General features: G+C 44.9%; 1 protein-coding gene across 1 annotated transcript in view; it reads right to left on the reverse strand.

Annotated features, from left to right (window-relative positions):
- Positions 1-21,124, reverse strand: part of SPG11 (SPG11 vesicle trafficking associated, spatacsin) — a gene marked incomplete in the record, with an annotated part of 178,052 nt that overhangs the window by 88,327 nt on the left and 68,601 nt on the right. The window contains 6 exon segments of the mRNA XM_077471981.1: positions 99-205; positions 2,380-2,583; positions 8,618-8,864; positions 13,730-13,890; positions 13,987-14,108; positions 14,189-14,260. Of these exon segments, the coding sequence (XP_077328107.1) occupies positions 99-205; positions 2,380-2,583; positions 8,618-8,864; positions 13,730-13,890; positions 13,987-14,108; positions 14,189-14,260 (913 nt within the window).

Below are 21,124 nucleotides of genomic sequence, written 5' to 3' on the forward strand. Positions count from 1 at the left end.
CGCAAAGGAGGGTAAAGCACAGCAAACACATAACAGAAGCAATTATGATTACAGCCGCTGTGATGGGGTGGTAAGTAAAGTACCTGAAGTCCACTTACCGTTTGGATCAGCACTGACTTGTCGAATGTGCACCATGAAACCAAACCAGGGGTGGGCCTCATGTAACGACGTATCGGACAGAGCAGAGCAATTCTCTGGTTGTAAACTGTCAGCAAAGACAAAACTCTATTAGACTTCAGAGACTGCATGTGTGTGATGAATCAAAGGCAACTCACTACCCTGTTTCCCCGAAAATAAGACCTAGTCTGATTGTCGGTAATGGCTGCAATATAAGCCCTACTCCCCAAAAAAGCCCTAGTTAAAGTCCTTGTAGGTCTTATTTTTTGGGTAGGGCTTATTTTTGGGGAAACGGGGTAGGGTTTATATTGTAGCCATCACCGACAATCACGCTAGGTCTTATTTTCGAGGAAACAGGGTAGTATGAAAACTACAACAGTCTGGGGTAAGGAAGCCCGTGCATTGCCAGCTTGATGACTCCTATGGTCATGTGTGGGAGTGACATCATCACAGCCTGGCCAATCAAGTGACTGAAGAGTCCAAACATGGAAGGAAGGCCAGGAGAAGATGGAAGCACCACAAATAACGGCCAAGAGCACCGATGGCATAGCACTGGAGGGGAATGATTAGCAGGTAAGTCCGCCATTAAGTGAGCTAATATTACACAGAGGTTTCATTCTGCTTGAAAGGAAATCAATCAATTTGTGAAAAGTGCTGGCATGCTGAGAGCCAAGCCCAACATGGCGCATGCCACCTCATAGACTTATCTCTTAAATTTACATTTGTTTTTTGGAGCTCCAGGATGATGGCCATCACTACACTTCTCAGACACAGCATCTCTGCCCACCCCTCCCTTCACATTCACAGGAGCCTTTGTATTTTTGTGAATGGATTCACATAACACAAAGTGCTCTGTGATTGGGCAGAAGGAGGGGAGGGGCAGGCACAGCGGCTGCACGTGACTCCACAGCTGCTGGAGTGGAGACCAGAAGGTCCAGCATCAGAGCCCTGGAAGTATAGCAAGAGCTATGCCCCTGGTCATCCGTAAAAATGCTAATTGTCAATAGTAAATGAAATAGATAAGTCCACAGAGTGGCATACACCTCGCTGGACTTAACCCCTACTTATCCAAAACAAAGTGCAAAGTGACTGAATTCCTGGAGTTCAGCTTTAAAGCGGTAGTAAACCCGCACATTTTTTTATTTATTTTTTAAACCTGCAAAGCAAAAGGCATAATGAGCTAGTATGCACCGCATACTAGCTCATTATGAAATACTTACCTTAGAACGAGGCCCCGACATCTGGCCCGATCCACGCCGAGGGAGCTGACATGCTCCCTCGGCGTTTCTTTCGTGTATAGCATTAAAAATAGCGCCTGCAAAACACCCTAAAACAGCAGTGTGAGGGACTGAGGGCTGAAAGGTAGGTCGTTAGAACGAGAGAAACACACCAAATGTTGCACTTAAAGTGGTTGTATACCCACATTTTTAACTTTTACCTACAGGAAAGCCTATAATAAGGCTTACCTGTAGGTAAAAAAAATATCTCCTAAACCTGTACGGTTTAGGAGATATTCCCCTCGGTATGCGCCGCTGACTGCAGCGGCGCATGCGCACAAGGGGTTTCTCGCCGTCAAAATCCGGCAGCGGCCGAGCGGCCGGACTGAAATCTCCCGCGCGCATGCGCGGGAGTGACGATATCGCGGCTCCGGCTGCCGGATTTTGACGGCGAGAAACCCCTTGTGCGCATGCGCCGCTGCAGTCAGCGGCGCATACCGAGGGGAATATCTCCTAAACCGTACAGGTTTAGGAGATATTTTTTTTACCTACAGGTAAGCCTTATTATAGGCTTTCCTGTAGGTAAAAGTTAAAAATGTGGGTATACAACCACTTTAAGTGCAACATTTGGTGTGTTTCTCTCGTTCTAACGACCTACCTTTCAGCCCTCAGTCCCTCACACTGCTGTTTTAGGGTGTTTTGCAGGCGCTATTTTTAATGCTATAGTGCCTTCAAAACACCCTCAGTGCAAAAGGGGTCTAATAGAGGGGAAATCTTGCAATGGGGACCCTAGTTCTGATAACCAGGAGTGTCCCTAAGGAATTCACTTAATTTGCAAGGATATCCTGTCACTTCCTGTTTGGCTATGGGACAGGAGGTGAATGGAAATCTCCACCATGGGACACAGATGGTAAAAAAAAAAAAATCTGACAGGGGTTATAACCCTTCCTTGCTCTATCCAAAATGAAAAAAAAAAAAGATTTTGCCTCTAGTTTTACTTAAGTAAGCCTTTAGAATACAGTAATAATAACAAATCAGCTGATACCTGTGATGGTCTAGGTAGGGGTACAGCAGGTGTTGGAGGCCGCGCTCAACACACATCACCACAAAGCGATTGTGAAAGTCCGGAAATTGTTTAGTGATGCTCTCCATGGGAGAATCGGCTGGCGGCATCAGCATGCGATTAACTACAAGTCTCTGCATCAAAGACTCAAAATCATTCAGCTCAGAAGGGACAAAAATGTTCATTCTGAAAAATAAAGACATCTATTTCAATAAATCAGCACAAACCATGTTAGAGTTCAGTGTGTGTGTGTGTATATACTGTGCGTGTATATATACTGTGTATATATATATATATATATATACACACATACACACACACACATATATATATATATATATATATATATATACATACAGTATCTCACAAAAGTAAGTACACCCCCTCACATTTTTGTAAATATTTTCTTCTATCTTTTCATGTGACAACACTGAAGAAATGACACTTGTCTACAATGTAAAGTAGTGAGTGTACAGCTTGTATAACAGTGTAAATTTGCCGTCCCCTCAAAATAACTCAACACACAGCCATTAATGTCTGAACCGCTGGCAACAAAACTGAGTACACCCCTAAGTGAAAATTTCCAAATTGGGCCCAAAGTGTCAATATTTTGTGTGGCCGCCATTATTTTCCAGCACTGACTTAACCCTCTTGGGCATGGAGTTCACCGGTTGCCACTGGAGTCCTCTTCCCCTCCTCCATGATGACAAAATCACGGAGCTGGTGGATGTTGGAGACCTTGCGCTCCTCCACCCTTGGTTTGAGGATGTCCCACAGATGATCAATAGGGTTTAGGTCTGGAGATTTGCTTGGCCAGTCCATCACCTTTACCCTCAGCTTCTTTAGTAAGGCAGTGGTCATCTTGGAGGTGTGTTTGGGGTTATTATCATGTTGGAATACTGCCCTGCGGTCCAGTCTCTGAAGGGAGGGGATCATGCTCTGCTTCAGTATGTCACAGTACATGTTGGCATTCATGGTTCCCTCAATGATCTGTAGCCCCCCAGTGCCGGCAGCACTCGTGCAGCCCCAGACCGTGACTCTCCCACCACCATGCTTGACTGTAGGCAAGACACACTTGTCTTTGTCCTCCTCACCTGGTTGCCCCCACACACGCTTGTCACCATCTGACCCAAATACGTTTATCTTGGTCTCATCAGACCACAGGACACGGTTCCAGTAATCCATCTCCTTAGTCTGCTTCTCTTCAGCAAACTGTTTGTGGTCTTTCTTGTGCATCATCTTTAGAAGAGGCTTCCTTCTGGGATGACAGCTTTGCAGACCAATTTGATGCAGTGTGCGGCGTATGGTCTGAGCGCTGACAGGCTGACCCCCCACCCCTACAACCTCTGCAGCAATACCGGCAGCACTCATACGTCTATTTCCCAAAGACAACCTCTGGATATGATTCTGAGCACGTGCACTCAACCTCTTTGGTGGACCATGGCGAGGCCTGTTCTGAGTGGAACCTGTACTGTTATACCGCTGTATGGTCTTGGCAACCCGTACTGCAGCTCAGTTTCAGGTTCTTGGCAATCTTCTTGTAGCCTAGGCCATCTTTATGTAGAGCAACAATTCTTTTTTTCAGATCCTCAGAGTTCTTTGCCATGAGGTGCCATGTTGAACTTCCAGTGACCAGTATGAGAGAGTAATGCCGCGTACACACGATCGGAATTTTGGTCGGAAAAAGCTCTGATGGTTTTCCTGACAGAATTCAGACGGGATTTCACTCAAGCTGTCTTGCATACACACAGTCACACCAAATTCCGACCGCCAAGAACACGGTGACGTACACGTATGACGGGACTAGAAAAAGAAAGTTCAATACCCAGTAGCCAATAGCTTCTGTCTCGTAGCTGAATCTGAGCATGCGTGAGTTTTTGGCGCGTCGGAATTGCATACACACGAGCGGAATTTCCAATAGAAACTTTTTCCGTCTGAAAAATTGAGAACCTGCTCTCAAATTTTTGCTGGAGGAAATTCGGCCAGCAAAATTCCGATATAGCATACACACGGTCGCATTTTCCAATGAAAAGCTCTCATCGGTCTTCTGCTGGCCGAAATTACGACCGTGTGTACACGGCATGAGAGCGATAACACCAAATTTAACACATCTGTTCTTCATTCCCATCTGAGACTTTGTAACGCTAAAGAGTCACATGACACCGGGGAGGGAAAATGGCTAATTGACTCCAATTTGGACATTTTCACTTAGGGGTGTACTGACTTTTGTTGCCGGCGGTTTAGACATTAATGGCTGTGTGTTGAGTTATTTTGAGGGGACAGGAAATTGACACTGTTATACAAGCTGTACACTCACTACTTTACATTGTAGACAAGTGTCATTTAGGTAGGTGTGATGCTATAAATGAAGAATGCTTTCAGAAATAGAAGTGCTCATAGTTTATTATGATCAATTAACAAGATGTAAAGTAAATGAATAGAAGAGAAATCCAAATCAAATCAGTATCTGGGATGACCACCCTTTGCCTTCAAACCAGCAACAGTTCTTCTAGGTAGACTTGCACATAGTTGTTAAAGGAACTCGGTAGGTAGGTTGTTCTATGCACATCTTGGAGAACTAAGCACAGATCCTCTGTGGATGTCAACTGCCTCCAATCCTTCTGTCTCTTCGTGTCATCCCAGACAGACGTCATGATGTTGAGATCAGGGCTCTGTGGGGGGGCCAAACCATCACTTCCAGGACTTCTTGTTCTTCTTAATGACATTGGCAGTATGTTTGGTTGTGCTGCTGCAGTATAAACTTGGGGCCAATTACACGCCTCCCTGATGGTATGGCATGATGGGCAAGTATCTGCCTGTATTTCTCAGCACAGAGGACACCATTGATCCTGACCGAATCTCCAACTCCATTTGCAGAAAAGCAGCCCCAAACTTGCAATGAACCTCCACCATGCTTTACAGTTGCCTGCAGACACTCATTATTGTATCGCTCTCTAGGCCTTCACCAGCAAACTGCCTCCTGCAACAGCCAAATATTTCACTTTTTGACTCGTCAGCCCAGAGCACCTTCTGCCATTTTCTGCCCCCCCCCCCCCCCCCCCCAGTTCTTATGTTTCCACATTGGAGGCTTTTGGCCGCAATTCTTCCATTAAGACCATTTCTGGCCAGACTTCTTCAGACAGCAGATGGGTGTACCCGGGTCCTACTGGTTTCCGTCAGTTCTGTGCTGATGGCCCTGGTGGACATCTTTCTATATGGAAGGGAAGTAAGCGTGATGTGTCTTTCATCTGTTGCATGAAGTTTCCTTGGGTGACCACTGGAACTACGGTCCTCAACATTGCCCGTTTCGTTGTGCTTCTTCAGAAAGGCATGAACAGCACATCTTGAATCCCCGGTCTGCTTTGAAATCTTTGCCTGTGAGAGACCTTGCTGATGCAGTACCTTGTGTCTTGCTGCTGTGCTCAGTCTTGCCATGGTGTATGACCTGTGACATGAAACTGTCACACCACCTCACCTTAGCAGCAGAGTTTGGCTGTTCCTCACCCAGTTTTAAGTCTCCTACACAGCTGCTTTTGTTTTGGTTAATGTGACAGTCACTTTGGACACAGGGTGAATAAAAGAAACCCCCGATATGGTCTGTGATAGCCATATTCAAGGCTGTATATACATTGTATATAGATTGGATGTATACTGTATATGGGGGTTAAGTATCATTGCTGTGAGGAATTAAGTTGTTTTGCATTTCTATTGTTCATTTAAGTCTATCCTTGTGTGTATTGTAAAGTGCCAGACAGACTGGCTGCCAACTGTTTGTGAAAAGATGTGTATTGGGTGGGATCGTTTGAAGCCTAGCAGACGTCAGGATGAGGTGTTGAGTCTCGGGATGTGTGGGTGGAGCTGGGCCCTTGTTCATGTTAAAGCATGTGCCTTGAATTGTGTATAAAGTTACAATGTTTCTCAATAATAAAGTCATTCCTACTACAGAAGAGACAGAGTGCGTCTCGTCTTCTTCCAGAGGGGTCGGCTCCTATAGGAAAGGGTCGTTTAGCTGTGGATATTGGTAGCGAGTGGATGTGTGTCTAGGAGAGGGAACATCGTAAACGGCGTTAACCCCCAGTATATTAGGGGTGCCGTTACAGTTAATGACTGTGTTTCGATCTTCATATGAAATTGATGATCATGAGCACCTGTTTGGTATAATGTGTTAATCATACACCTGACTCCAGTCCTACAAAATTCCTGACTTTGTGCGAGTGTACAAAGTGTGCAAGTGTAACAACTGATGCTGGATTGAAGGCATTTCCTTTGGATTTTTCTTCTGTTTGCTCACTTTCATTTTGTGAAATGATAAAAAATAAACAATTAAAATACAGCTGTGCTCATAAGTTTACATACCCTGGCAGAATTGATGATTTTTTGACCGTTTTTCAGAGAATATGAATGATAACACAAAAACTTTTCTTTCATTCATGGTTAGTGTTTGGCTGAAGTCATTTATTATCAATCAACTGTGTTTAATCATAATGACAACAGAAAATAGCCAAATGACCCTGATCAAAAGTTTACATACCCCAGTTCTTAATACCATGTATTGCCCCCTTTAACATCAATGACGGCTTGAAGTCTTTTGTGGCGTTTGTGGATGAGGCTCTTTATCTTCTCAGATGGTAAAGCTGCCCATTCTTCTTGGCAAAAAGCCTCCAGTTCCTGTAAATTCTTGATTTGTCTTGCATGAACGGCACGTTTTGAGATCTCCCCAGGGTGGCTCAATGATACTGAGGTCAGGAGACGGAGATGGCCACTCCAGAACCTTCACTTTATTCTGCTGTAGCCAATGACAGGTGGACTGTGGACACTGGTGTCTTTATTCAACCATACTAACTATGAAACTATGAGACTTGGCCTTGCGTTTTGGATCATTGTAATGTTGGAATGTCCAAGTATGTCCCGTGCGCAGCTTCCTGGCCGATGAATGCAAATGTTCCTCCAGTATTTTTCGATAACATACTGCATTCATCTTGCCATCAATATTGACCAAATTTCCTGTGCCTTTGTAGGTCACACATCCCCCAAAACATCAGCGATCCACCTCCATGTGTCACAGTAGGAATGGTGGACCTTTCATCATAGGCCTTGTTGACTCCTCTCCAAATGTAGTGTTTATGGTTGTGGCCAAAAAGCAAAATTTTGGTCTCATCACTCCAAATGACTTTGTGCCAGAAGGTTTGAGGCTTGTCTGTTTGGCGTATTGTAAGCGGGATACTTTGTGACATTTGCATAGTAATGGCTTTCTTCTGGTGACTCCACCATGCAGCCCATCTTTCTTCAAGTGCCTCCTTATTGTGCATCTTGAAACAGCCACACCACATGTTTTCAGAGAGTCCTGTATTTCATCTGAAGTTATTTGTGGGTTTTTCTTTGCATTCCGAGCAATTTTCATGGCAGTTGTGGCTGAAATTTTAGTTGGTCTACCTGACCGTGGTTTGGTTTCAACAGAACCTCTCATTTTCCACTTCTTGATTAGAGTTTGAACACTGCTGATTGGCATTCTCAATTCCTTGGATATCTTTTTATATCCCCTTCCTGTTTTATACAATTCAACTACCTTTTCCTGCAGATCCTTTGACAACTCTTTTGCTTTCCCCCATGAGTCAGAATCCAGAAACGTCAGTGCAGCACTGGATGAAAGATGCAAGGGTCTGTCAGGAATCCAGAAACTCACTGGCCTTTTATACACAAACACGAATTACAAGCAAACAGATCACAGGTGAGGATGGTTAACTTTAATAGCCATGCAAACCCCTTTGTGTCAACTTGTGTGCATGTTATCAGGCCAAAAAAAATCACCAGGGTATGTAAACTTTTGATCAGGGTCATTTGGGTAGTTTCTGTTGTCATTATGATTTAAAACGAGTAAAAACAGTTGATTGATAATAAATGGCTTCAGCCAAACACTAGCCATGAGTGAAAGAAAAGTTTTTGGGTTATCATTCATATTCTCTGAAAAAAATGGGCAAGGAATCATAAATTCTGCCGGGGTATGTAAACTTAAGAGCACAACTGTGTATATTTTTGAAAGTATGTGAATACAGTTGTGTTGGGTCCATTATCAATAAATCACCTTTGCTTTTGCACCATTCTTTTTGAATCACACTATATGATGATAAGGGTATGTCTTAATTCTCTTATAAATAATTGAACGATCAATACACAAAGATAATACCCAATTAAAAGATGAAAACACTCTTTCCCTACACACCTTGCTAACTTGTTCAGAATTCTCTCTCGGGTGTATTTAGTGCATAAAGTGTTGTCATCGATGATGGCCGGGGTTAAGGGAGGCCAGTGTTGGCTGTCCCCAGTCGTCTCACGATGTCCCATGCTGTCAATCCAAGCTTCAATTCTTGGCCAATCGTGCCAGAGAGTCAGATGGCGCCACAGGATTTTCGGAGAAACAGAAGTCAAGTCTATGGGGCATTTCACAGATACGTCCTTACTGATTATACCTTAAAAGCATTAATAAACATTCAAGAAACTGAATATAGACTAACTGCAATGTGAAAATAGTACAGGTGTCTATTGCCCATGTGCATGATAAAAAGTGGGCCCTAGGCATTGATAAAATAAAAAATGCAGCGTGTCGTGGCAAAATGTGGGTGTGGCTTAAAGTGTGCTAAATGTAGGGCGTGTGACAGGGCTGGCCTCAGCCCTTCCTTCTCAGAGCTCTGTGCTGTGCATTTTCCTGCTCGTCAGCTATCCCTGCTGGCTGGATCAGATTTCCTGTTCCTTCGCCTGGTCAACATATCCGGATACTCTCTGCTGTGTTTTCCTGTTAAAGACTTTTGCCTGGATGACTTCCCTTCTGGTTCCTGATCCTGTTTACTGCCTCTATTACGCTGATCTCTGGATTCCTGTTTTACTGGCTTGTTCCGACTACCCGCTCTACCGAACCCTGGCTACGTTTTGACTACATTCGCTCTGTTTGTGCCATTTTACAATTATATTAAAAAGTGTGATTTTTACTGCACTTCTGTCTCAGTCTGATTCATGGTTCCCGACAGCGTGGCTTAAAGTGGTGTGGTTTAATAGAGTATGAGATGGCTTACATGGTAATGATAAATAGGGAATGTACAGTGCAGAGTGTAAGGAGGTGATTAGTATGTGCAGGAGAGGAGTGCCAAGTGTATAGAGGTGGGTAGTATGTGTAGAGGGGTGTGGAGTGTATGGAGGTGGGTATTATGTGCAGGGAGAAGAGTGAGGAGTGTATGGCGGTGGGTAGAATGTGCAGGAGAGGGGTGCGGATTGTATGGAGGTGGGTAGTATGCACAGGGAGAGGAGTGCGAAGTGTATGGCAATGAGTAAGATGTGCAGGAGAAGAGTGTGGGGTGTATGGAGGTGTGTAGAATGTGCAGGTGAGGAGTGCGGAGTGTATGGCGGTGGGTAGAATGTGCAGGAGGGGAGCATGGAGTGTATGAAGGTGGACAGTATGTGCAGGGAGAGGAGTGTGGATTGTATGGAGGTGGGCAGTATGTGCATGTGAGGAGTGCGGAGTGTATGGAGGAGGGGAGAATGTGCAGGTGAGGAGTGTGGAGTGTAGCCGCTGGGGCCGCTGTCTTCTCCTCCTGCTATGCTCCGGTGTCCGGACCTATGCAGGACATGAAGAAGGTGAGGAATGGATGGACACGGACTGGGGGGGGGGGGGGGGGGGGGCACCGTATATGTAGTGTCAGTATAGGAAGACTCTAGGCAGGACAGTATAGTGGTAGGTGTAGTGTAGTGTACTGTGTAGTATAGTTTAGTGGTCAGTGTAGTGGTGTGGACAGTATAGTGGTCAGTGTAGTGGTGTGGACAGTATAGTGGTCAGTGTAGTGGTGTGGACAGTATAGTCGTCAGTGTAGTGGACAGTATAGTATAGTGGACAGTGTAGTATAGTGGTCAGTGTAGTATAGTGGTCAGTGTAGTATAGTGGACAGTGTAGTATAGTGGACAGTGTAGTATAGTGGACAGTGTAGTGTAGTGGACAGTGTAGTGTAGTGGACAGTATACTGTAGTGGACAGTATAGTGGTCAGTGTAGTGGACAGTATAGTGGTCAGTGTAGTATAGTGGTCAGTGTAGTGGTGTGTACAGTATAGTGGTCAGTATAGTGTAGTGTAGTGGACAGTATAGTGGTCAGTGTAGTGGACAGTATAGTGTAGTGTAGTGGACAGTATAGTGTAGTTCTCAGTGCAGTGTAGTGCACAGTATAGTGGACAGTGTAGTGTAGTGGTCAGTGTAGTGGTCAATGTAGGGGTGTGTACAGTATAGTGGTCAGTGTAGTGTAGTGGACAGTATAGTATAGTGGTCAGTGTAGTGGACAGTATAGCGTAGTGTAGTGGACAGTATAGTGTAGTGGACAGTGTAGTTCTTAGTGCAGTGTAGTGCACAGTATAGTGGACAGTGTAGTGTAGTGGACAGTTTAGTGGTCAGTATAGTACAGTGGTCAGTGTAGTGGACAGTATAGCATAGTGTAGTGGACAGTATAGTGTAGTGTAGTGTAGTGGACAGTGTAGTTCTTAGTGCAGTGTAGGGCACAGTATAGTGGACAGTTTAGTGCTCAGTGTAGTGGACAGTATAGTGGTCAGTGTAGTGGTCAGTGTAGTGGACAGTATAGTGTAGTGTAGTGGACAATGTAGTTCTTAGTGCAGTGTAGGGCACAGTATAGTGGACAGTTTAGTGCTCAGTGTAGTGGACAGTATAGTGGTCAGTGTAGTGGTCAGTGTAGTGTGTGATGGTCCGTAAAGGAATCAGGTAGGTCAGTACTATTGTATTTGAAGGGACTCGGGGAGTGCTAAAAGTCCGCAGGTTATAGGGCGCAAATTACTTGTCTTGCCCCGGTTGCTGACAACCCACGCTACGCCACTGATCCCTACAGTCAAGCACGGAGGTGGAAACATGATGCTTTGGGGCATTTTCTGTGCTAAAGCTACAGGCTGACTTTGCCACATTGAGGGGCCAATGGACGGGGCCATGTATTGTAAAATCTTGGATGAGAAGCTACTTCTCTCAGCCAGAACACTAAAGATGGGTCATGGATGGGACTTCCAGCATGACAATGACCCAAAACTCACCACCAAGGCAACAAAGGAGTGGTTCAAGAAGAAGCATATTAAGGCCCCATTCATACCCGAGCGTATTGTTTTCAGGCAGAAAGTCGTGCGATTTTACCAAGATTTTTGCCACGATTTTGTACAGGTTAACAATGTAAAAAGCTGAAAAACGCCAAAATCTGGCTAAAAAAAAAAAAAAAAAAAAAAGTTCCAGAACTTGTTTGAGCTGCAGGCTTTTTGGAGTGGAGTGGAGATGTGAACCATCTCCATGGAGAATAATTTTTTTTTTTTTTCCTCTCCAGCGTTTTGTGGCTTCAGGTTTCAAGCTACAAAACGCTCATATGTGAATGGGGCCTAAGGTCATGGAGTGGCCTAGCCAGTCTCCAGACCTTAATCCTATAGAAAATGTATGGGCGGAGCTGAAACTTCGAGCTGACAAGCTACAGCCAAGAAACCTTCAGGATTTCGAGAATATCTGTAAAGAATTGTGTCATGCCAGTGAACATCTAAATGATTCAGAGAAGGATCGGGAGAAAGCGCTGTGGTCACATGAGACCAAAATTGAGCTCTTTGGCATTAACTTGACTCGCCGCGTTTGGAGGAAGAAAAATGGCGACTATGACCCTAAGAACACCATCCCTACAGTCAGTCCAGCATGGAGGTGGAAACTTGATGCTTTGGGGCTGTTTCTCTGCTAAAGGTACAGGCCGACTTTGCCACATTGAGAGGCCAATGGACGGGGCCATGTATCGTAAAGTCTTGGATGACAACCTCGTTCACAATACATGGGCCCCATCCATTGGCCCCTCAATGCAGCAAAGTTGGCCTGTACCTTTAGCAGAGAAACAGCCCTAAAGCATCGTGTTTCCACCTCCGTGATTGACTGTGTTCTTAGTCATAGGTCAGCATTTTTCTTCCTCAGAGAACCTTCTTCCCTCCCCAAGATGGGTGGTGGATGGGTCTTCCAGTATGACAATGACCCAAAGCATAACGCCAAGGCCACAAAGGAGTGGCTCAAGAAGAAGCACATTAAGGTCATGGAGTGGCCTAGCCAGTCTACAGCCCTTAATCCTATAGAAAATGTATGGAGGGAGCTGAAACTTCGAGTTGCCAAGAGACAGCCAAGAAACCTTAAAGGGGTTGTAAAGGTTCATTTTTTATTTTCTAAATAGGTTGCTTTAAGCTAGTGCATTGTTGGTTCACTTACCTTTTCCTTCGATTTCCCTTCTAAATGTTTTTTTTCTTTGTCTGAATATCTCACTTCCTGTTTATCCTCAGTAAACTTCACACCATCATCCGAGCGGTGGTTAGTCAGCCAGAACAGCTTACTGAACAGCTTACTGAGGAGGAACAGGAAGTGAGAAATTCAGACAAAGAAAACAAAGAAAAAAAAATTTTTGAAGGGAAATCGAAGGAAAAGTTAAGTGAACCAACAATGCACAAGCTTAAAGGAACCTATTTAGAAAATAAAAAACAAACCTTTACAACCCCTTTAAGTTGCAGTTCAGTGAGTAAAATAAGTATTTGAAAAATAAAGTATTTCAAAACACGACTTAGTAGTTGGTGGAGAAGCACAGAGGTCAGACGTCTCTTGTAGGTGGTGATCAGGTTTGCACATCTCAGGAGGGATTTTGGTCCCACTCTTCTTTACAGATCTTCTCGAAATCCTTAAAGGGGTTGTAAAGGTTTGTTTTTTAATTTTCTAAATAGGTTCCTTTAAGCTAGTGCATTGTTGGTTCACTTATCTTTTCCTTCGATTTCCCTTCTAAATGTTTTTTTTCTTTGTTTTCTTTGTCTGAATTTCTCACTTCCTGTTCCTCCTCAGTAAGCTGTTCAGTAAGCTGTTCTGGCTGACTAACCACCGCTCGGATGATGGTGAGAAGTTTACTGAGGATAAACAGGAAGTGAGAAATTCAGACAAAGAAAAAAAACATGTTTTTTTTTCTTTGTCTGAATTTCTCACTTCCTGTTCCTCCTGTGAGATATTCAGGCAAAGAAAAAAAACTTTTAGAAGGGAAATCGAAGGAAAAGGTAAGTAAACCAACAATGCACTAGCTTAAAGGAACCTATGTAGAAAATAAAAAATGAACCTTTACAACCCCTTTAATTTAGAGCATTTGATTTTATGTGTTTTTTTTTTCTTTTTTCTGAATTTTTGGTCAATCTTCTGGTCGATGATAAAAATGATAGTCCCTTCATTTCTTTGTAAGTGGGCAAGCTTACAAAATCTGCAGGGGATCAAATCATTATCCCCCCCCCCACTGTAAATGATATAGCCTCTCACCTTCATCAATCTTCCAGGGCAATAAGATTGATTCTTGAGTCTCGGAGTCCCAGTCCTGGGCCCACTGTAGAAGCAGAACGATCGGTTCGTCTTTTACTGAGTTTAATGCATTCTGCAGCGCCTGTTCCTCCGGAGTTAGGTCGCCGGTTTTCCAGGGAGGTCTGCAATAAACGTCACAGATATCGCATTGGTTTTTTTTTCCCCCCCATCATATCTTTGCACAGCAGGGAGAAATAATAAAGCACAAAGGACATTACGTGGGATAAGTTTCTCCTGCAGGCCATGGCACAGCATTGCAGAGCTTCTCTATCTGGTACACGGTACGGATCCTTTCTTGCTCCTCTTCTGAAAAGAGTCCTTTTTGCCGCAGCAGGTTTACCTACAAAACAGGAACCGGGGAAGGTCAGTCGTGGGGCGAGGAAGAAGACAAGTTCACAAGAAAATCCAAAAATGACCCACCAGCAGGTCCCGAACGGCAAGGTTAGAGGTGTACATACAGATACGGCGCAGCTCGTCCCACACAGAATATCCCTGGAAGAGAAATCAATGTCTACAATGAGTGAGAGAGCACAGCTTTTATCTAATGCACACCTGCGGCCATAGAAAACGCATATATAGTGAAAAAGTAAGTACACCCAAGGACGTTGTTGATTTTTTCAACAAACACTCACCGGCCTCTTTATTTGGTACAACCTCTTCAATTTGCTTGGCAACACAAATTGCTAATCAGCCAAATCACATGGCAGCGACTCAATGCATTTAGGTATCTAGACATGGTGAAGACGACTTGCTGAAGTTCAAACCGAGCATCAGAATGGGAAAGAAAGGGGATTGAAGCGACTTTGAACCTGGCGTGGGTTGTTGGTACTAGACGGGCCGGTCTGAGTATTTCTGGGATTTTCACGCACAACCATGTCTCGGGGGTTTAAAGAGAATGGTGGGGAAAAGAGAGAATATCCAGTGAGCGGAAGTTGTGTGGAGCAAAATGCCTTGATGATGTCAGAGGATAAAAATCTAGATTGTAAGTTCTAATGAGCGGGGCCCTCTGATCCCTCCTGTATTGAATTGTATTGTACGGTCTTCCCCGATGTTGTAAAGCTGTTGGCGCAATATAAATCCTGTATAATAATAATACTAAAAAGGCAACAGTAACTCAAATAACCGCTCGTTACACCCAATGTATGCAGAATACCATCTCTGAAGACACAACAAATCCAACCTTGAAGCACATGGCCTACAGCAGCAGAAGACCACACCGGGCGCCACTCCTGTCAGCTAAGAACAGGAAACTGAGGCTACAATTGGCAAAGGATCACCAAAATTGGACAACTGAAGATTGGAAAAACGTTGCCTGGTCTGATGAACCTGGAGTTCAGCTGCAACATTCAGATGGTGGGGTCAGAATTTGGTACATGGATCCACCCTGCCTTGTATCACCAATTCAGGCTGGTGGTGGTGCAATGGTGCGGGGGGATGGGGTATCACCGGTTCAGGCTGGTGGTGGGGGTGTAATGGTGTGGGGGATGGGGTATCACCGGTTCAGGCTGGTGGTGGGGGTGTAATGGTGTGGGGGATGGGGTATCACCGGTTCAGGCTGGTGGTGGGGGTGTAATGGTGTGGGGGATGGGGTATCACCGGTTCAGGCTGGTGGTGGGGGTGTAATGGTGGTGGGGGATGGGGTATCACCAGTTCAGGCTGGTGGTGGGGGTGTAATGGTGGGGGGGGGTGGGGTATCACCGGTCCAGGCTGGTGGTGGGGGGTGTAATGGTGTGGGGGATGGGGTATCACCGGTTCAGGCTGGTGGTGGGGGTGTAATGGTGTGGGGGATGGGATATCACCGGTTCAGGCTGGTGGTGGTGCAATGGTGCGGGGGGATGGGGTATCACCAGTTCAGGCTGGTGGTGGGGGTGTAATGGTGCGGGGGGATGGGGTATCACCGGATCAGGCTGGTGGTGGGGGTGTAATGGTGTGGGGGATGGGGTATCACCGGTTCAGGCTGGTGGTGGGGGTGTAATGGTGTGGGGGATGGGGTATCACCGGTTCAGGCTGGTGGTGGGGGTGTAATGGTGTGGGGGATGGGGTATCACCGGTTCAGGCTGGTGGTGGGGGTGTAATGGTGTGGGGGATGGGGTATCACCGGTTCAGGCTGGTGGTGGGGGTGTAATGGTGTGGGGGATGGGGTATCACCGGTTCAGGCTGGTGGTGGGGGTGTAATGGTGTGGGGGATGGGGTATCACCGGTTCAGGCTGGTGGTGGGGGTGTAATGGTGTGGGGGATGGGGTATCACCGGTTCAGGCTGGTGGTGGTGGGGGTGTAATGGTGTGGGGGATGGGGTATCACCGGTTCAGGCTGGTGGTGGGGGTGTAATGGTGTGGGGGATGGGGTATCACCGGTTCAGGCTGGTGGTGGTGGGGGTGTAATGGTGTGGGGGATGGGATATCACCGGTTCAGGCTGGTGGTGGGGGTGTAATGGTGTGGGGGATGGGATATCACCGGTTCAGGCTGGTGGTGGGGGTGTAATGGTGTGGGGGATGGGGTATCACCGGTTCAGGCTGGTGGTGGGGGTGTAATGGTGTGGGGGATGGGGTATCACCGGTTCAGGCTGGTGGTGGTGGGGGTGTAATGGTGTGGGGGATGGGATATCACCGGTTCAGGCTGGTGGTGGGGGTGTAATGGTGTGGGGGATGGGATATCACCGGTTCAGGCTGGTGGTGGGGGTGTAATGGTGTGGGGGATGGGGTATCACTGGTTCAGGCTGGTGGTGGGGGTGTAATGGTGTGGGGGGATATTTTCTTGGCACAGTTTGGGCCTCTTAGTACCAATTGAGAATCGTTTAATCACCACGGCCTACCTGAGTATTGTTGGTGACCATGTCCATCCCTTTATGACCCCAGTGTCCCCATCTTCTGATGGCTCCTTCCAGCAGGATAATGCACCATGTCACAAAGCTCCAATCATCTCACCACTGGACAAAGAGGTCCCTGTCCTCCAATGGCCTCCACACTCACCACATCTCATCCAATAGAACACCTTTGGGATGTGGTGGAACGGGAGATTGGCATCGTGGATGTGCAGCCGACAAATCTGCAGCAACTTTGTGATGTCATCAGGTCACTATGGAGCAAAATCTCTGAGGAACGTTTCCAACACCTTGTTGTATCTATGCCACCAAGAATGAAGGCAAAAGGGGGTCCAACCCGATACTAGCAAGGGGGACCTAATAAAGTGGCCAGTGAGTGTATATGAGCAGGTAAACAGTAGATCTTGATTCAAACAGTGCTTAGAGGTGAAGATGATGCACTTGAACAAATGGCACATAACAATGACATTGTGTATTTATTTTCAAAATCTAAATGAGCAAAAATGCAGATCAGCCAAATGGGAAAAATCCATCAAATAGCGTTTCTGGTGTTCCCAATCAGGTGCCAATAAATAGAACTTTCTTAGAAAGTTTGCAGGTGGAACTGGTATTCTTTTTTTTTTTCCAATTCTGTTTTTATTTTCAATTATTATAAAGCATTTACACATAATTAAGCAATTTCATACATATAAATATATATTACTTACATACATAATAATCACATTTATTATTTTATTTCCTCCTCCCTCCCTCAAAAAAAATAAAAAAAAAAAAAAAAGGGGAGGAAAAGGGGAAAAATGTATATCTGATTTCTCCCCCTCCTCCGCTTCTCACTCCTCTCTCCTCCGCAAGTCCCTCCCTCCCCCTCCTTCCCTCCTAGTTCCTCAGTCCTTTACCAATTTCCTATACTGACTCCAAGGAGTCCAGACCAAGAGACACCTTTCATATGTATCTAATTCTTGAGCTAAGAGTATCTCCATTCTCTCTATGTTATCCATTTCTAAAGCCCATTCATTTATCGTAGGGGATTGGGATGATCGCCAGTGCCGCGGTATCACAGTTCTTGCCGCAGTCAACCAGTGTCCCAGAAGATTCTTTTTAACTTTTTATATGTTCTTGGTAACATAGAGAGAAGGGTGATTTGTGGTGTATTTGGAATTACCTCCCCAGTGACTGTTGTATATAATTGCATAAGCTTTTCCCAAAATCTGAAAATTAGGGGGCATTCCCACCAGATGTGGAGCAATGTACCCTTGTCTCTATGGCACTGCCAACATATATCTGATTTTTCTGGGTATATACGATGGAGTGTCACTGGGCTCCAATACCATCTTGAGAGCAATTTATAATTCGTCTCTTGTGCTTTAATCGACGGTGATAAACAGTGAGTGAAGATAAATGCCTTCTCCCATTCCCCAACCTCAATCTGAGCGTTGATCTCATTAACCCATTTATTTATATATTCTGGGGGCTCCGGGTGATTTTTAATAATAAACATCTTATACAGTACTGATATAACATGATTTGGTTTCTGATCTTGTGTCAGGAGAGTTTCAAGTTCTGTTAAATCTCTACCCAGAGACTTATTTGAATGAATTGTACACCAAAATGACCGCAACTGCCAAAACTCCAGCATTTGCATAGGTGATGGTCGCTGTGTAGAGAATAGATTTAATAAAGACGGAATTGTCCCCTGGCTTAGAATATTGCTCAGTCTATAATGGGATTCCCTTTTCCATATAAGAAAACTTGTCCTATTTAATGCCGGTGGAAAAGAAGGGTTGCCAAATAGAGGTGTCATAGGTCCTTCATAAGAGGAAAGTTCCAATTTTATGGCTGTTTTTCCCCATATATTCAACACATGAGATGTGAGGGAAGGCATAGACTCTTTCAACTCTTGATTTAAATTGCTACCAGACAGATCTAACCATGGCAACACCTTTAAATCCAGTTGATTTAACCCTTGTTCTATTTTTACCCATTGTTTGGTTTCCGAGCAATAAAACCAGTCCACCAGTCTAGTCAAAACAGCCGAAACATAATAATAATATAGATCAGGTGCACCCGCACCTCCTTTCGTTTTAGGTAATGATAATAATTTCTTTTGTAATCTTGGTTTTTTATGTCCCCAGATAAATTTTGTAAAAGCCGATTGCAGAGTGGAGAAAAATGATCGAGGGACACTAATTGGGATAGTTTGAAAAAAATACAAGAACCGCGGTATTATATCCATTTTCAGTATATTAATCCTCCCAAACCATGAATATTGCTTAACATCATATTTTTTTAGATCCTGTAGGGTACGTTGCAGAAGAGGAACATAGTTCATTGAATATAAATACTTTGAGTCCGGGGTGATTTTAACACCTAAATATTTTACAGCTGCAGAGCAAATCCTAAACATAAAATTGGCTCTCAACCTTGCAACCTGTTCGGGTACAAGCGACACGTTGAGAATTTCTGATTTTGATACATTTACTTTAAAATTGCTCAATTTTCCAAACCGCTGGAATTCAGCTAACACAGAGGGAATTGCAATGTGTGGATTGAACTGATATTCTTTAACCACTTGACCTTTGGAAGATTTTACCCCCCTTCCTGACCAGAGCACTTTTTTGCGATTCGGCACTGCGTCGCTTTAACGGACAATTGCGCGGTCGTGCGACGTTGCACCCAAACAAAATTGACGTGTTTTTCCCCCCCACAAATAGAGCTTTCTGTTGGTGGTATTTGATCACCTCTGTGTTGTTTTATTGTTTGCGCTATAAACAAAAATAGAGCGACAATTTTGAAAAAAAAAAACTATATTTTTTACTTTTTGCTATAATAAATATCCCCCCAAAAATATATAAAAAACATTTTTTCTCCCTCAGTTTAGGCCGATACGTATTTTTCTACATATTTTTTGTAAAAAAAATAAATAAAAAAAATATCACAATATTGATTGGTTTGTGCAAAAATTATAGCGCCTACAAAACAGGGGATAGTTTTATGGGATTTTTATTATAATTTTTTTTTACTAGTAATGGCGGCGATCAGTGATTTTTATCACGACTGCGGCATTATGGCGGACACATCGGACACTTTTGACACTATTTTGGAACCATTGTCATTTATACAGCAATCAGTGCTATAAAAATGCACCGATTACTGTGTAAATGACACTGGCAGGGAAGGGGTTAAACACTAGGGGGGGGGGCGATCAAGTGGTTAAGTGTGTCCTAGTGAGGGATTCTAATTGTGGTCGGGGGGTGGGCTACTACTCACATGACAGCGATCAATGCTCCCGATTGGCAGGGAGCAGTGGATCGCTGTCATGTCACTAGGCAGAACGGTGGAAATGCCTTGTTTACAAAGACATCTCCCTGTTCTGCGGCTCCATGGCACGATCGCCGGGACACCTGAGGACACCGAGTCCGCGGGTCCCGCAGGTACATTCACGCTGTATGAGGCGGGCCTGCTAGACCCGCCAATTAAAGGGGATGTACAGGTACGCCCATTTGCCCACCGCTGCCATTGTGCCGACGTATATCGTTTATACATAAACAAAAAAGCCCGAAAATTTAGAAAACAAAAAACAAAAATGCGATTTTTTTACTTTCAGTTATAAAACATATTCAATAAAATCAAATTTCTTTATAAATTTAAGCCAAAATTTATTCTGCTACAAAAATCCCAATAAGTGTATATTATTTAGTCTGTGTGAAAGTTATACAGTCAACATACTATGGAATAAACTGTATTTTTCGGACCATCAGACGCACTTTTTTCCCCCAGAAATATGGGGGAAAAAATATGCCTGCGTCTTATGGTGCGAATATACGTTTGGCACCCCCCCCCCCCCCCCCCGCACTCCACGGCCTCGGCCTTAGGAAAGGCCGCGGCTTCGGCCTAGCTCCGGAGCGGCGGCCATCTTGGTGCACCCGGCCGTTTGCAATGTGATCGCTCCGTCAAATGACGGAGCGATCACTTGTAAACAAATCGGCATCATAATGATGCTGGTTCCTCTCTCCCCTCTGTGTACAGATCTGTACAGTGGAGGGGAGAGATCGGATGGATGCAGCACTGTGGGCTTCACCTGTAGTGCCCACAGCGCTGCTCTGTGACAAGTGCAGTCACAGCCATCCATGCCCTGCCAATACTCTGCCATACCCTGCAACACCCTGCCAATACTCTGCCATACCCTGCCAATACTCTGCCATACCCTGCCAATACTCTGCCATACCCTGCCAATACTCTGCCATACCCTGCCAATACTCTGCAACACCCTGCCAATACTCTGCAACACCCTGCCAATACTCTGCAACACCCTGCCAATACTCTGCAACACCCTGCCAATACTCTGCCATACCCTGCCAATACTCTGCCATACCCTGCCAATACTCTGCCATGCCCTGCCAATACTCTGCCATACCCTGCCAATACTCTGCCAATACTCTGCCACACCCTGCCAATACTCTGCCACACCCTGCCAATACTCTGCCACACCCTGCCAATACTCTGCCACACCCTGCCAATACTCTGCCACACCCTGC

Source organism: Lithobates pipiens, unplaced genomic scaffold (assembly GCF_037356315.1).
Source record: "Lithobates pipiens isolate NorthernLeopardFrog02 unplaced genomic scaffold, aLitPip1_a1.2 Scaffold_8, whole genome shotgun sequence".
Classification (NCBI taxonomy): Eukaryota; Metazoa; Chordata; class Amphibia; order Anura; family Ranidae; genus Lithobates; species Lithobates pipiens.